We start from the raw sequence: 17796 nt of genomic DNA on the forward strand, positions 1-17796 counted from the left end.
AATTTACGAAATGAAGCCAGCTGGGGGACCAGGTGAACAACACACTTATGTCTTAATATATTTTCCACCCACTGGCAATAAACTGAAATAAATATGGTCTGGCTTAGAGTCATATTAATGATTGCTTTGTGTAAAGCATATTATAAAAGGAACGTCAGAATAAATTGGCCGTAAATACTGCACAACTAAGGGTAACTAAATATTCCTTCCCCCTAGAAATCCACTAATATACTTAAAACAGAAAATGTAAAACATGGAGCAAGGATCTCAAATGGTGGAAAAAAAGTTCCAAAGAGGAGGGAGCGAGTGAAATGAACAGACAGACAAATGGCACGGTCTATAGAGAAAAACTACTACCTCACAGACATCCTTTAAGAAGGACATAGCATCTTGCAAATGCTCGTGAAGTTGCTGCTCAACCCGATTTTTCTGGTAAAGTCAAGATAGAACAAGAAGCAAAAGCAAAGGTTACGATTAATTAAAGAGGAGGTGAGGAAACAACTGACATGATCGTCAGCATGAAATGTTAGTCACGTTAAAGTAAGTTTGATTGGAGAGAGAGAGAAGGTGCTAAAATAAGAATTGGGGCTTTGTATCACAGCAGTGATGTGGTGCCTAAATTCATTCTGAAGTCATGCAGTTCGAGTCACCCGGGAAAACCATTGTTTCATTCTGATTCTCTGCCGCTGCGTTCTTAAATGCTAAAACTCTTGCTATATGATAGAATAAATACAAGTTCTTGTGTGTTGTGTGAATGGGATATATTTATTGTATCTTGCCGGTCTACACATATTTATAAGCAAATATTTAAACTGTATGACGAGGAGTAAAATTCAAAATCCCAATGACGGTGCACTTTTTTCACAGTAAATTGCATGTCAGTGAAGGGTTAGAATACTGTATATGAACAATATTTGCATTTGTTCACATGATACTAAACTGCAGCCAACACTGGAAATAAAAAGAGCAAGATATGTGACCCCCTGTATAGAATGGTTAGTAAATAACAGATGTGCCAAAATATAAACAGCTATGGAAGAGTATACTGTTATTTTAGAATAGGAGCTCCTGGGCATATATCTGATATTATGATGGCCATGTTCTGAGTATTTGTACTCCATAAACTGATTCCTGTACAAAACATTTGGCTGAATAGAGAACATTTCATATTCTAATCGGAGGGGGGAAAAAGCATCATCTGTCGTGTTCAGTTGCCCAGAGTTGTAAAGACACATGATTTTAAGGTTTTGGAAACCAGGCTGAGGAGGAGCGGCCTTGCTGCCCAGAATGCCTTATATTCTCTATGGCCTTTCATTTTACATCAGTACAAGTAACAAAATCTATTTCATACAATTTATTGAGCATGCTATTAATAGAATAAAATATATTGGAGAATTTGCTCAAGGATAGACAGTGGGTTCCCAGGACAATAAATTATTTGTAGAGCCATACAAGATTTCCACTTGGATTTACACTGACTCCAATATGAAATGCAAGAAATAATATTTTAGAAACTTAATTTAGCAGTAAAAATTTATCCGTCATAGCCACTTGTTCACTGAAGACCCCAAGCATGAGAACTGATGTTATTAAATTTAAAAGCTTAGACCAGTGACTAAAGTTTACCTTTGGATTTGTGGAAAATGATTGGTCTCCCATGAAAGTAATCTAGCAGCAGCTGCCTCAGAGATTTGTCATCCAAGAAACAGATGGAGAAAGACACCCCCTATATGTTTCATATTGTTCTGTGAAACCATACCATTTGCTTGTAAAGAATGTGTCTGTAACATCATATGGCTTCTTCAATGAACAGACAGCTATGCAGAATTTAAGAACTTTAAAAGCTTTGTTTGTGCATGCAAATGATTTAATTTCCCTTACCAAAGAGTGAAGTGAATTTTCATAGCTTGGTGATGATGGGGTCTGTCCTCCAGGTCTAGACCACTGGTTGGCACCTGTGGGGGGAGGAAAACAAATAACAATACAAATATTATTACACATGTACAGAAATAAAGGTTCATAAACAATGGTTGTGACTATAAGAGAAAGTGAATTGAAACATATGAAATATAAAAGATAATTTTCTGTAATGACAGAATACATAGTAATATCACCCAAACGTCACATAAGCAGCAATGATCTCAGCCCTGCTTTCCAGTTTAGTAAATTTCTAGTGTGATTGTATAAAGCTCTGTATTTCAGGGAGCTTGACATGATGACCAGAGAGTGTATCTCCTACTATTCTTATTGACATCTTATATCAATCGGGCAGTTTTGGGAAATCTTGTTGGGATAAGGACCACATTTATGGCAGAGACACACATGGAGATTAGTTGCCCAGCGACAAAACGCCTATTCTTTGGGCAACTTATCTCCCAGAACTGCCTTCCCACTGACTAGAATCTAATTTGCTGGCGGGATGGCTCGGAGCGCTTCGTTTTCTGAAGTCGCCTGAAGTTGCGGGACGAGGAAACTTCGGACGACTTCGGAAAACTAAGCGATCTGAGTGCCATCCCGCCGGCGATTTAGAGTCTAGTCGGTGGGAAGGCAGTACGGGAAGATTAGTCGCCCGAAGAAGAGGCAATTTGTCGGTAACTAATCTTCCCGAATCTCCGCGCGTGTCTCTGTCCTTATGCAATCTTCTCTGAAACACACCTGCAGAGACGCCCATTATGATCAGATCTGTGGGGGCTAAACAATCGGATTAGTCCAATTTGACCCTGATCATTTGACTAAAAGAATAATAAAATGGCTATTAGCATATGTAGGTATTGCAGACTTGCATTGACTCCCATTATCTCCCATTACACTAATGAGCAAGTCCTGTATACCTCCTGTATTGGTCAGTGTTTGTATGTTATACGCATGATGTAAACACTTGTGTTATTGTACAGCAATGCACAATATGCTGGTGCTTTATAAATACATACTGAATATTTCTTTATTAATCATTAATACAGGTGTGGGGTCTATTATGCAGAATACTCAGGGGGGCTGGGGATTTCCAGATAAGGTATTGCTCCATAATTTGGATCAGCATACCTTAAGTCTACTAAAAATATTTTAAACATTAAAAAAAACAACAAGATTGTTGTGCCATCAATATGAATTCTTGCAGCTTAGTTTGGACCAAGCCCAAAGTACGGTTTTATTATTACAGAGAAAAAGGAAATAATTTGAAAAAAAAAAAGTGAATTGTCCCTTGCTTTTCAACTTGTTTATTAATGACCTGGAGGTGGCCATTGAAAGTACTGTTTCTATTTTTGCAGATGATACTAAATTGTGCAGAACTATAGGTTCCATGCAGGATGCTGCCACTTTGCAGAGTGATTTGTCTAGATTGAAAAACTGGGCAGCAAACTGGAAAATGAGGTTCAATGTTGATAAATGCAAGGTTATGCACTTTGGCAAAAATTATATAAATGCAAGTTATACACTAAATGGCAGTGTGTTGGGAGTTTCCTTAAATGAGAAGGATCTAGGGGTCTTTGTAGATAACAAGTTGGCAGTGTCATTCTGTGGCTACTAAAGCAAATAAAGTTCTGTCTTGCATAAAAAAGGGCATTAATGCAAGGGATGAAAACATAATTATGTCTCTTTATAGGTCCCTGGTAAGGCCTCATCTGGAGTATGCAGTTCAGTTTTGGACTCCAGTCCTTAAGAGGGATATAAATGAGCTGGAGAGAGTGCAGAGACGTGCAACTAAACTGGTTAGAGGGATGGAAGACAAATTATGAGGGTAGACTGTCAAGGTTGGGGTTGTTTTCTCTGGAAAAAAGGTGCTTGCGAGGGGACATGATTACACTTTACAAGTACATTAGAGGACATTATAGACAAATAGCAGGGGACCTTTTTACCCATAAAGTGGATCACCGTACCAGAGGCCACCTCTTTAGACTAGAAGAAAAGAACTTTCATTTGAAGCAATGTAGGTGGTTCTTCACAGTCAGGACAGTGAGGTTGTGGAATGCACTGCCGGGTGATGATGTGATGGCTGATTCAGTTAATGCCTTTAAGAATGGCTTGGATAATTTTTTGGACAGACATAATATCAAAGGCTATTCTGATACTAAGCTCTATAGTTAGTATAGATATGGGTATATAGAATTTATATGAAAGTAGGGAGGGGTGTGTGTATGGATAATGAATGGGTTTTCATTTGGAGGGGTTGGACTTGATGGACTTTTCAACCCGATTTAACTATGTAACTATGTAACTATGTTTGCTTATAATGAACTCTATGGCAGATGGCCTTCCTGTAAATCTGAGCTTTCTGGATATGGGGTCCCATACCTGTAGTACTAATGTTAACTCATCTAAACAGCAACACAGTCGCATTCACCCGCAGGCCAACTCTGTGCCTATCAGTGCAGGATATGGAGAACAGAGGAAAGCTCATTGTCTCTCTCTGCCTGCGCTTTTTCTGAGGTTGTGACATTAGCCTTAAGTCATAAAAATGTAATAAAAACGTGTTTAAAAATACCCAACACAAATGGGCTTCTATGCAGATCTAAATGCTCAAGCAGAATAAAATGGAATCCCATGTGCCCATGTGTTTAGGTGCCCTCAAACCAAATCATTACTATATCAGCATGAAAGAAACAGATCAGCTATGTATACTTCTATACTATACAGTTCAGACTGTGGTCTATTCCCAGTAAAGGAAGAGGCATAAATGATTGATGTGTACAGTACCTACTTTCGACTGAATAATGCAGCAAACCCCATTAATAAATTATACATATACTACTGAAACCAGAATTGCACATCAAAGAAAAAGCCTATGGGTATGTTTAATCACTACTGTGTCTGGGTAAGAAAGAATATGTTTATTATTGAGTCTTTGTTCAGTAATCCACAAATGAATAACAAGTGCAGGCTATGATTATAGTAACCCAATGACGAGAGATCTTCAATGTTCTCTTGTAGCTCCACTAAATGATCCCGTATCCAATTTCACAGAAGTGTTCAAGGTTTCAGCAATTTAACACTTTCATTTAAATCTTAAAAGATAAATATTTATGAGGTGCCTCTGGCCACCCTTTGGTAAGTATTTTATCAAAATAACTACAATAGTATTTTTAGATTTAGAAGCTTGGGGATACAATTGTCACCCCTTAAACTAAGAGATTTACATACCTTCCAACATTTTGGAAATAAAAAGAGGGACAAAAAAGTTGAATTGTTGACCCTGCCACACCCCTAATTACCATGGTCATTTTACAAAATTTGGCAGGTTATGAAATTTTAAACATATTTCTGTGTTTTTTTAGGTAGTGAAGGTGAATTGCCCTTTAAGCTGTGAGTCTTACTCCCAAGAGACCTGTTATCTTATATTGTTACAATTACTTATTTGTTTATCTCAAAACTGTCACAAAAGTATCTTATCTGCAGCTGTGGCTGTTCTGGGCTCTCTGCCAAAAGACAATTAAGTTAGAAACATTGTTTCTTTTTCTGGCTGTTCAGTGCAGAGAAAATCGGGACTTTCCAGTACAAATGAGGGACTGTGGGTTGAGCTGTCAAAAGAGGGACTGTCCCTCTGAAAACAGGACAGTTGGGAGGTATAGATTTACTGTAGTTGTTGCTGATTGGCTAGAAAAAACAGAAAACCTCTGCAAAAGACCTGATTAAAATGATTAAATGGAGTAAAAAAATAAATAAAAAACAAACATGAACCATAACTAGTCCAGAACTACACATCTTCAACTGGCTGCATGGCTGCACAGGGAATCAATAGAAGCATTTTGTGGCCAATAACTAAAGAGAAGTAATGAAGGAGTTAAAATAAGTGACTGTTTAGAAAGAGTTAAGCTCCCCATAGACGTGACGATTCTTCTTGACGAACGACCGATTTTAGGGAAGACGACCAATCCTTCTAAATTATCGTGCGGTTAGTGGGATTCGAATGATCGTACATCTTACGATTTTTTGGCCGACATCTGTCAGAAAATTGATCGGCCAGGTCAAAAAATCTTTGTCGGCCCCAGTGCAATCTATCTATGTTTACAGGGCCAAGCAGGCAGCTCCCCTTTGTTTTCCTGGCAAATTGGTCTTTTTAGTTGATGGTAAATTTGTACGATCGTTCCGAGAAAATCGTGGTCTCGCGATGAGGATCTGATCTTTTAAAAATCTCAACATCTATGGCCAGCTTTACATAAGTAAAGGCTAGGGAGGTGACTGGCTGAATATGGTTCTCATTGCAGCAACTAAATACAGTGACGCTTAAATGTTTATAAGACCAGAACACCTCTCAGCTCCTGTCTCACAGTTGCACTTTCAATAAGCCACATCAGAACAGCAACAGGAGTTTATGGCTCATGAAGCATCTGCGTGGCAACCTCACCTGCAAGGGGCTTATAACTTCTTAGGAAACGCTATGAGATGCATTACAAGGGCCATTAATAGTTGGGTATCAATGAGATTTTAGAACATAGCCTGACCCAAACTGCTGGGCCCTGTCTATGTGGTTGTTGTAGACTGTATTGTTTTACTATTCCAAAAGACAGCAGGAGGGGGGCACTGGAATGTATGGAGCTCAACTCACATATTGCTCTCAAAAGCTTGTGCCGAATGATACCATTAGCCAAAAAATTCCGCTGACTGTATTGATTTTCTTTTACCTCCCTTTCCTTTTCACTTATACCTAATATAAATATACTTTGTTGACAAATTCAACTATATTACTTACAAAACCAAAATAAAAACATAGGAAATTCAGCAGACTGGAAGAATAGCCAAAATATAAACAGGATTCAGGCAACTCAAACAAAACAAAGTATTTAATCAGCCAAGTAGGAAAGAGAAAAAAAAACAAGTTTCCTGTGACTGTTACAGTCCATGTCCAAGTTAATGAACTGCTTCTAGAACACAAGTCTGCGAGGCTCATTTATAAACACTGGGTAAATGTGCTCCTGTGCAGTAACCCATAGCAACCAATCAGATGATTGCTTTCACTGTTCACCCTGCAGCTGACAAAAGCAGCTAATCACTGATTGGTTGCTATGGGTTACTGCCCAGGTGCAAATTTGCCCAGTGTTTCTAAATGAGACCCTGTGCATCATGATATTCCCTGAACAAGCAACCAGCAATATTATCCTTGTCTATGTTATCCTTCCCTTATATGAATAAAGCATTGTGCTGGTCCAAAGGATGGAGCACTTAAAGGACATGTCAACCCCTACAACAAAAATGTTATCAGTGAAATGCCTCATAACATTGTTCACATACCAAGAATTCCAGTCCTTGAAAAGAGATCCGCAAAGCAGCTCTGTTGATTTCGGCTTCCTGCTTCTTTCCTGCACTATCTGCGTCTCTCCCCCCTCCCTTTGGAATGCGTGCTGTAGTTTGGCGATACGCACATGCGCACTTGTGTAAAATAATCTAGCACATGCGCAGTTGAGCTGAATAAGCTTCGGCAAAATCATCAAGCCGCATCATCATTGACCTCTGAAGACACGCCTGTGTCTTCAATCCTCCAATAGAAAAATAGCGTTGGTGGTTGCTATAGGGACTTGATTCTGGCAAGCTTTAACTCTCCCCTCCCGCGCTTCTAGCACATATTTCTTCATGCTGACTGCAGCGAGTGAGCAAGAGCGGAGACATTAACTATCACACTGCCACCAGGATAACTATGTAAGTTATCAGCAAGTCCAAAACATCATAATTTGCTTAATGAAATCCTCCTTTTATTTTTGTACAAAGTTTGTATAAAGTTTTATTCAATCTGAAACCTCAGTGTAGAGGTCAGACGGGTGGGACTATTGGCACATGCGCAATGCTAACAGGAAGAGTGCAACCCAGAAAAAATGGCCGCCGGGTTAATGAATGCGCAGGGAGGCGAACATTGCATCAGTGCAGGGAAGTGGAAGCGTTTTTTGAAGCGAAAATAATGCGGTTGAGCTGGGGTTAAGGTAGGCTACACAGGCATGATAAAAGTGAAAAACGGCTTGACATTTCCTTTAAGGGTAAAAGATGTAAGATACTTTAATAAGATACTTTCAAAGATACTTTAATATATATATATTTTTTTTTCATAAAATGATGCTTCCAGGAGGATACTTTTTTCAGAGGAATCAATATGAATGCCACAGATAACCAACGCTCACTGTGTAAAGCAAGGTATAGCCACATTGTTTTCCCCCGCACATTTATAGAAACAAAGTAAAGTGAAACCCCACCTCTAAAATAGGTCACTTCATGTAGCTGGCTTTTACACCCCCCCCTGCCCGAAAAAAAAAAAATTATGAATGGAGCTTTTATAGTTGTGTCTGAGTGGAACAGCTGGACAGATTTTACTAAACAGCTGAAGCGGGAGCGCTTGACTTGCCAGATACCTACAGTTCATTATTCATTTGCTAGATAACCATCACAGCTACAATGTGCTATCTCCTGTAATTAATAATAATCTGTGGAAAAATATGGTATAAATACTACTTTACATGAAACAATAAAAACGAATGATGGAAAATGTGCTGAAGTGTTCACTTATAAAGGATTAGCACTTCCATAGCTTATGTCTTACCTTGTGGAAACATGTCAGTAACATGTTAATCGATAGCGGTTGTACTGTGTCTGCTCTTCAGTTCAGCACTAGCAAGAATTTGTTTCCAGTGGTTAAAAATGTTCAATTCAGTCCTTCGACTCTCGTGATGGTTCATAAAAATGTTTCAAAATGTAGGCAATATATTACTAGACAAAGTTTGAGTGTAAAATGTCATTTTACCTGGGAGAGGAGAAGGTGAGTCGACAGGAGTTGAGGGATTTGATGGAAAGCTGCTGCTGGTGTGATCAGGAGAATAAATCTAGAAGAAATAAGAAAACAGCACAGGGTTCATATTGGGTAACAGTCTCGGTATATTTCAGAGCACACGTGTATACTACACTCACAAACAAAACTGTTCCTCTTTATCCTGCAAGCAAGCATTAGGGTTGCTGGAATTGCGCTTTTTTTTACAACTTTGTTTATACAAAAGTTTGACTGTAGACAACACCCTTTTTAGAGCATGAAACAGAGTGGTTTTTATTCTAAATCTGCAGAATACCTCAATTGCAGCAGGTAGCATAGCAACTCCACCTCATAAGCACCATTGCAAAGGAACAGTAACAGCAAATAAAGAAAGGCACAGCTTACATAGCACATAAGTGTCCAATACATTTAGATTTTTGTGTAGACTAAGCCAGTTGTATTCTACAGAGCTTAGCAGTTATCTGCCATCTAATGTATGAATTTTGAAAATGTACAAAATGATAATAATGTGATGTCTCTCATTTATAACTAATTAAAAACTAGGCCAGGAACCCAGATTAGTGTCAAAGTGATGTCAAGGCCTAAATGTGATAGCTCCATGAAAACCTTAAATAGGCTGTTACAACTCACCAAGAACTAAAGGCCCAAAGCATTGCCAGCTCAGATACACGAGTGTTGTAACAAAAATAATCATGATAAAAGCAAAGAAGAAATCTGATCAGTATTTATGGTTTCTACTTGGTCAATGATTAAATATCAGGGAAGAATCCACTACTATGTGCCACCGGACAGACATTTATTGGGTCCCTACTGTGATCTGACTGATGTCCCATAGTTATTAATGGTTTTGTATTTTTGTGCAGCAGTTCTGCAGTTTGGACATATAAGTAATACATGGTAAAAATGGTTTTCCTTGTGTTTCTGTGGGTTTCCACTATGTTTTCTGGTTTCCTCAAACAAATCATACATATTGTTAGGTTAACTTGCTTTTTTGAAATGAACTTCGCAGACACAGATGCAAAAAATGAACTATGTGAGATGTAACAGTGCTACATAAAATAAAGGCTATTATTTATGGATCAACTTGTTTATCTGCTACTTGGTAGCAGTAACACTACTCTAGGCAGACAGCCCATTCTGTATTCAACACATGGAGTTTCCAGCAGAAAATGGCTAATATGAATAATTATTTTACCTTCTGCTAATTCTAAATAGTAACATGACTCATTTTCTAGCAACAAAATAAAGCTCCTCCTTCTATCAGTCACAGGCCATTCCAGTCAGTAGGGTGCCAATATGCCTAAATTTCATGAAAAGGGACTGACACAAAAGGAACACAATGGAGGCCACACAAAGCAAGGCCATGGAATCTCCAAATACTGCGGTGTACATTTCAGTTAAGCTTTGTCATGCTAATATAATAGAGTCTCAAAGCAACAAAGAAATCGAATTCATGAATTGTTTTTTAAAGTCAACTCCCTGAATTTTAATTTCTTTTGTACTAGTTACAACTAGCCACTTAACAAGCCCGCTGACACAAAAGCGTTCTATGAAGTTCAAACCATAAGCTGTTTGATATAATCAAGAAAGTTAAATAGTAGCCTTATTTGATTCCCTCTAAATGAAAGTCTGGATGTTTTGATTTGGCATTAGTCAATCTAATAAACCAGATGTTCCTTGCTTCAATAAACTCTCAGTGGGCACAATCTTAAAGGGTTATTATTTGGCACACATTCAGGGAGACACATTAGAATTACCCAGATTTTCTTTCCTTTCTATCTACACTAGTTCATTATCCAAACTGAAGCATAATCCACAGGGCTTTGGGAACTTTGTGTAAATACTTTCATGCACAATTCTATTTCTTGGCTACCCCGAGATTAAAACCACAATTATCCAGGCTTAAAGCTAAAATAAAAGGACCTTTGCAAATGTATTATCTGGCCTTACATCTTTAATCACACGTATATTCCATGTGCTCTTTAATACCTACATGCACTAAGAAATGCTTCATTTCTTTGTCTCTTTACATATCAAAAGCTTCTGAAGTATTTTGAACATTAAAATGTTGGGCAGTGAGTAACGTAGCATATAGATATTCCCTTTACCCGATCGTGATTCAGAAATAAAATGGGGTATCATTGGTATTTGGTACAAAAAACACCTTACTGGCAGATATATTGTATCTCTCTCTCTCTTTCTATATTTACAATAAACAGTAATCAGTCTTCAAATGATAAAGACGATATTGAGTAGGCAAACCAGTTTGGTAGGAGAGCGGAAGTGAAAAAAGAATTTGAGATGTGTAGACTATGGCATGTATTCATAGAGCAGATGGAATGCATCTCCATTGGAAATGGATTTATGGAATGACCTGGCTGCTTCTGCCAAGCAACAACACAGGATGATAAAACTAAGTCACCATGACAACTGAAGTGCAACCAGCACATGGATAAAACATATATGCTTTTGCTTGTAGGCTTCCTTAAAAACCAACTATAATGTATATATACGCACTTATATGTTCTTTCATTAACACAAAAATGTAACGTGGTAGTAATGAAAACATGGTGTCATTTTGTATCACTCTCCAGTGAGAGCATTATAAAGGAAAGACTGCAGATATTAGGGCAATTGGTACAGAGTGATTGTGGGTGTTTTGTTTCTCACTACAACAATGTGCTCTTTGTTCAAAGCTGCACAATATAAACATTATTTTCTGTTTTTTTTTTAGTTATTTAGAGAACTCTCCAGTCTGCAATTTCAGCAATAAGGTTGCAAACAACCATGTTTTTATCTGAATAAGAGACTGGAATATGAATAAGAAATTAGTAATAAAAAACAAATAGAAAATGAGTAATAAAAAGTAGAAAAAACAATAAATGTGCAGCCTTACATTTGTTTTTAGATGGGGTCAATGAACCCCATTTGAAATCTGTAGAGTCAGAAGAAGAAGGCAAATAATTCAAAAACTATAGCCATTCTATAACATACTAAAAGTTACCTTGAACGTGAGCCACCCCCTGCTTTAACGAAAGCTAATAATTCAATCATATGGGGGCCTGGTGTGCCTCAATTTTACATTTTCCTGGAAACTGGGGAAAAAAGAAAAATCTGGGAAAACGTAAAATGGGAGTGAGAAAAATCAAGGTTTTCCTGTAAAAATGGTGTACAGTGGGGAAAAAATGACAAAATGCAGAAAAACATTCACAGGTGAGAAACAGGTGTTTATAATGAAAATGGCCCAAAATGATGATGTAAAAAAAACGGATTTAAAATCTGGTAAATGCTCCCTTTGAAATGCATTAGAACATGAAAGAAAAGTAAAATTCAGGAAAATATAAAATTAGGGGACGTATAAATGGGGTTTGACTGTATTGTAGACCTGCAGACTCGATGGGAAGTATGCTGCTCATTTGTGGTGGGGTTTTGAACATCGGGGAGAGTTTGTAAAGGGGCTTACATGGTCTCTTACATGGTCACTTGAGTTTACTGCTCACACTGTACATTCCACCTTATTTAATACATTGTTAAATAAACCGAGAAAGCACACCAGAAATACACTAATAATTCTAGGAGCTTAAAGAAAAAAACAAATTAGTCTGTGTAATGGCTAATGTTTCTTGGATTCACTCGTGTACACTTCTGAAACAAAAGCTCAGTGTTACACTGTTTGGAAGATTTTTATTTAATACTTACAGATGCAAGAGCTTTTCCAAGTGCATCCCCAGTCTGTGAGCTGCCAGCTGCGTTCCCTCGATTTCCTGTACAAATATTGTGATCAAATTTTAAATATTCTGAAATAGTGGGTACAGCTCACTGAAACGTCTGCTACATTATGAGGGGTTAACTAAGGTGTAAGTGCAAGTGTGCGTGCCTCTCTGTACAGAGATCAAGATTGAGGGGGGGGGGAATGTCTCCCAATAACATGCTTTAGTTTGCATAGCATAATGAATTCCACATAAAGCTTTCTAAAAAGCTTGACAGAATTCCATAAGGCAAAAAAAGTCTTAAGATCCGCTCGTTTGATGAGGACATCAAACGAGCAGATCTTAACCCGATATGCCCACTAACGGCTGGGCGATATCGGGTGAATCCAAACGTTCAACCCTGGGGCCGAACGATGCTGCAAATGGGTGCAGACAGGTCGCAGGACCGCATCAACTAGCCAATGCAGTCCTGGATCAAACTTGCCGATTGATATCTGGCCTATTTTTGGCCTGATATCGATCGGGAGGACCTGTCGGGAGCCCCCACTTACAGGCAGATAAGCTGCCAAATCAGTCTAAAGGACCGATATCGGCATCTTTAATCTGCCCGTGTATGGCCACCTTAAGGCTTGGAGGTCCTGCCATCCCAAGGCTGCACAATTTCTAGCAGTTTGAGGACACCAATGCAGCTACTTGAAAGTCATTTAGTCTCTTTTGACAAGGGCGGTGGCATTTTGGGGGGAGATTAGTTGCCCGCAGTTGAGAAGATATGTCGCTGGGCAACTAATCTCCCCATCTACCACCACCCTAAGAGATCCTTCTTTATTTTATGGATGACCGTTGCAAATAAAGCATATATTTTCAGTAAATAGAATATTAATTAAATGAAACCCATAATGTAAATAATACCTTCTTAATGAGTTAGTTCAGTTCAAAACTTACCCAACAGATTGTCTGATCCATTGATAGGAGGAGTGTGAGAAGCAGCCACATAGGTGGAATTTGAGTTGCCACCTCGATGGAAGCTGGACATTGGAGGAAGACTGGCATTTATATCTGTTGGTGACACTGGATGGGGCGGGTAATTCTATAAGGGAAGGAAAAACACAAATATTACTACTGATACAATAACATATAAACAATATTAACTGAGCATTGCAATTGCTTGATAGACAGATTAACTGTCTTATATCATGTAGTTACAAGGTAGTTCAAACTGTTAAAACGAACAGTCTAAAATACTTCATGTATCAGGTTTACAAGTGTATCCCAAAAATCACTTCATTGAGCTTCCCTTTTAGCTCTTACCAAACGTTCATGTAGGCTGCCGAAGTTACTTGACTGGGACATGTGAGAAGACGCACTACCCAGCATTCCACCATACCCAGGCTGGTTGATCCCATTGGAGGAATTCCAGAGTTCTGATGAGTTATGTGTTCCATCTAAAATTAGAGCATGCCAGTTTAAAAAAAAAAACCCAAAAACCTAAAACAATATATAATAACATGTACGAACATATACAAAATAATGCAAATAAATGACTGCTCTAGCTTGAAATGAAGCATGGCACTGGCAAAAAAAACTTGTATCGCGTTTCTATTCTAAATAAAAAGCAGAAAATAAACGAAGCACTGCTGATACTGTTGCATACAATTAGCATGTTTGAAATTACCCCTCTCCTTACTCTGAAATGCAATAAATAAAATCACACTTTAGAAAATGTAAAAAAAACATTATAATATGAATTGTCATTCCTATTTAAAATAGATATGTAAAACAAAATTTCCACCATATTTTACAACAAATAAAAATAATGTAAGCAGCATCATATATGTAAGTTACCTTGAAGAAAGAAAGTGCTAGCAAACATACTGCTTGGAGGCTTGGGGGATGGGTAACTAGGAGATTCTCTATTGAAGTCGTCTGAATTTGGGGATGGTGCATAGACCTGCAAGCATACAAAGACAACATTTAGCTTTCTTGAAGCTGCCTAATAAAAACCACAAGTTAATCCCATTTGTTTGTATCCCAGATGTAAAGCACTTGATTCAGCAAGTCTAGACAGGCACGATGTCCTGATACAAGTTAAATTATTTGAAGGGTAAATAATAAAGGACACCAACCGCACAGTCGGTGCATAAAACTGCTGCAATAGTATAATCCAGGACCACATTTAGCTTATTGATCTGCAGGATTTGTTAAGCTTCATTTCAAAGCTAAAAAAGCTTTGAAAAAATGCATATTCATGCCTGCCTGTACCCATACACACACACACACACATATATACACACGCTTATTGTTTTGCTAGGGGATACTAATTTCCCTTGGTAAATCTTGGCTACAGATAACCACAGCGTGAACACTGCAAACTGGCAAGTGACCAACATCCACATTACTTGGAAAACTACGGTAGTAACAGAGCCAAAAAAAATATAAAGAGGGGGCTCACTGGAGAAATCTGTATGTGGACTGAATCAAACAAACGTGAATGGGGCACACAAACAGGACATTAACCCAAGCAGAACAATCCATTCCCAAATCAGATTGGTGATAGGTCTCTCTCATGTTACATTGTAGCACGAGGAGGAAAGAGTTCAAATACATCTAAAGGCTGAATGAAATCTATGATAATTCCCAGCACAGTTAAAAAGTAGATCTGTATACCAAAGAAAACTAGCTAAATATTATCTAAAAATAAGGTATTTACTGTTTGATACGGAAATACAAGAATGTACTGTACACCAGAGCCCCTATCAGCAATCACTGAGCCGCATACAGATACACAAAAGCAGCTGCCCCCAGCCCCCCCATTATCAGCCCACCAGTCACCTGGCCCTAGGGTTGCCACCTTTTCTGAAAAAAAATACCAGCCTTCTTATATTCTTGCAGTTTTTCCTATTAATAACATTGGCATCAAGCATCATTTTTACTGGCCAGGCAGTAAAATACAGGCCAGGTGGCAACTCTACATGGGCTCTTAGGTGATAGGGTTGGCACCTTTTCTGGAAAAAAATACTGGGCTTCATATATAATTATCTTTTTCCCCTATTAACATTGGGATGAACAATCGTTTTTAATGGCCAGGCCGGTAAAATACTGGCCATGTGGCAACCCTATTAGGTGATAACATGACAACATATAAGGGCTCTTACTGACGAGCGGTTGAAGCAGCCGCAGGGGAGCGCAGGAATAGACGCATTAGCTTTTTTTCAATGGGGCTGTACCTACACAGGCGCGTGTAGGCGCCGAACGCAGGTGGAGACGCAACATGCTGCATTTTTCCTGTGTTCGGCGCCTACACGCGCCTGTGTGTGAGTACAGCCCCATTGAAAAAAATCTAATGCGTCTATTCCTGCGCTCCCCTGCGGCTGAACGCAGAAAAACGGAACACAGGGGAGCGCAGCTACAACCACTTATGAGTAGGAGCCCTTAAACAGGGGCCAAGTGAAAACAAAATGCTCATGATACACCCTGGCCATGCCCCAAGTGTTGCAAAACTCCACCTATAATTGATCCAAAAACACAAAGTGTACCTTTCCTTCTCAGACCTTCACTCCATGGAGCCTTTGACTGCTGTACCCTTTATACCCCCATAATGATGCCCTTGCTGTACAATATCCTACAGTATTTCATGTAAAAGAACCTGGTTCAATTGCCTATAATGGCTGCCTTGATTGATGTAAAGTGCATTGAGTCCCACGGGAGAAAATCACTATATAAAAAATTCCCTTTTACATTAGCCCTTAGCCAAGCTGAGAGAAGAAAAAAGTCTAAGTCATTTAAAGATCTATCTATATAGTGGTGATCAGCACAAACTATTTTTTTTTTTGAATGACAAAAGTAACTAAATTTCAGTTTGAGGACTTGCACATACGTTGTTTCAAAACACTATTTGAAACATTTTGTTGCTACCTTGTGTTTTATGTTGCACATGACCTTTAGCATCCACGTAACTTCCTAAAATAACACAGTCACAAAGCTCAGGCAGTATAAACACACTGGAACTAGTCTTTTTTGTGATTGCCTCCTATTATCTAGAGAAAAAGCACAGAAATACATTCATATGTCGTCATCCTAATGGTTGCAATATACAGGCTTATTCCCTTAGGTTACATGTCCAGTTTTCTTTGTTTGCGGTTTGGAATCTGAAGATACCAATCATTTCCTAATTAACAATTATCTTAAAGTAATGGGAAGGATTTGGACAAGTTGGGTTCGAATCAGGTTCGTTTGGGAGGGAGCAAAGAATTGTTTAAGCTGGAATGGGTGTTAGTAGTCAGTGCTGCTGCTGAGCTGTGTGCAGAGGCTGCTAAAGATGAATGTGTTCCAATATTACATATTAGATGAATGTGATACAATATTACAAATTGGCACATTTATCAGATTTGATTAATGTGTTACTTTGTTAACACTTTACTGACGGCCAGGAACAAGCTTTTAACTGGGTGAGGAGGGGGGGGGTTGCACTTTGTTCATTGAAAATTTTTATCCGTATTCAGAGAATAAAATGTGCAAATAGTAGTTCAAACATACGTTCAAGCTTGTTAACAAGCAAAGTTAAATAATGATAAAACTGATTTTGTTATCAAATAACTGCTGGGTTAAGCATGTGCAACATTAATCACAGTATCACTGTCCTAAATCAATACTATCCATTCAACAATCAGGCACCTGTAAGAACAGCCATGAGATACAGCAGTTAATGAGAATCACATATGGCTCATTTCAATAATATATCTTTACAACATGCAATAAAAATATTGCTTCATATGAGAAGCTGTTCAACTAAACTGGTTCAAGCTAATATCTGTGCCCAGTCAACATTCTCTCTGGTTTGGATTGATCAAACTGAGTTGATGGGTTAACACGGTTGATGTTTTATAGCATGAATTGAAACATTATCTTTTGCTAGGAAACAAAAATATGGCTGGAAAAAGTTACTCCTATTTGAAAGATCGTATCACAAGGCAAAACTATATTTAACAAGTCTGTGTCCTGACATTTGAAAATGCATGGCCTGCATTTCAGCTGCAGCACTAAGCATATTTGTTTGCTCATCTCAGCATGTAACAGCTCTCAATGTAAGACTAATAAGAATAAGAGTAAAGGGGAAAAGAGTGGTTTCTGCCAGATCTGTAAACATGGCAAAATGTACTAAAAGTGTTTAAAACATGAATGCAAACTAAAGCAGTTTGGTTATGTTACTGCTAGTAATAGTTAAGAAATGTCCCTATGTCTCAGGGATAGCCCATAAGTTTTGGGCGCTTTTCTCTCTTATGATTATGTTATCCTCACTGGACACATATTTTTTGTTCTAAATATTACACTGGAATGTAAACA

General features: G+C 38.3%; 1 protein-coding gene across 10 annotated transcripts in view; it reads right to left on the reverse strand.

Annotated features, from left to right (window-relative positions):
* tcf12.L (transcription factor 12 (HTF4, helix-loop-helix transcription factors 4) L homeolog) overlaps positions 1–17796 on the reverse strand; it is a 133941-nt gene that overhangs the window by 14924 nt on the left and 101221 nt on the right. For 7 of the 10 annotated variants that reach the window (XM_041586765.1, XM_018253035.2, XM_018253033.2 and 4 more), the window contains 7 exons: positions 14299–14404; positions 13765–13898; positions 13399–13543; positions 12446–12510; positions 8723–8801; positions 1882–1955; positions 358–429 (listed from right to left, as the gene is read on the reverse strand). In XM_041586765.1, the coding sequence (XP_041442699.1) occupies positions 358–429; positions 1882–1955; positions 8723–8801; positions 12446–12510; positions 13399–13543; positions 13765–13898; positions 14299–14404 (675 nt within the window). The remainder of the gene's footprint in view (positions 1–357; positions 430–1881; positions 1956–8722; positions 8802–12445; positions 12511–13398; positions 13544–13764; positions 13899–14298; positions 14405–17796) is intronic. The other 3 variants (XM_018253037.2, XM_018253038.2, XM_018253041.2) reach the window with 1 other exon arrangement.

The sequence above is a fragment of the Xenopus laevis genome, chromosome 3L (assembly GCF_017654675.1).
Source record: "Xenopus laevis strain J_2021 chromosome 3L, Xenopus_laevis_v10.1, whole genome shotgun sequence".
NCBI lineage: Eukaryota > Metazoa > Chordata > Amphibia > Anura > Pipidae > Xenopus > Xenopus laevis.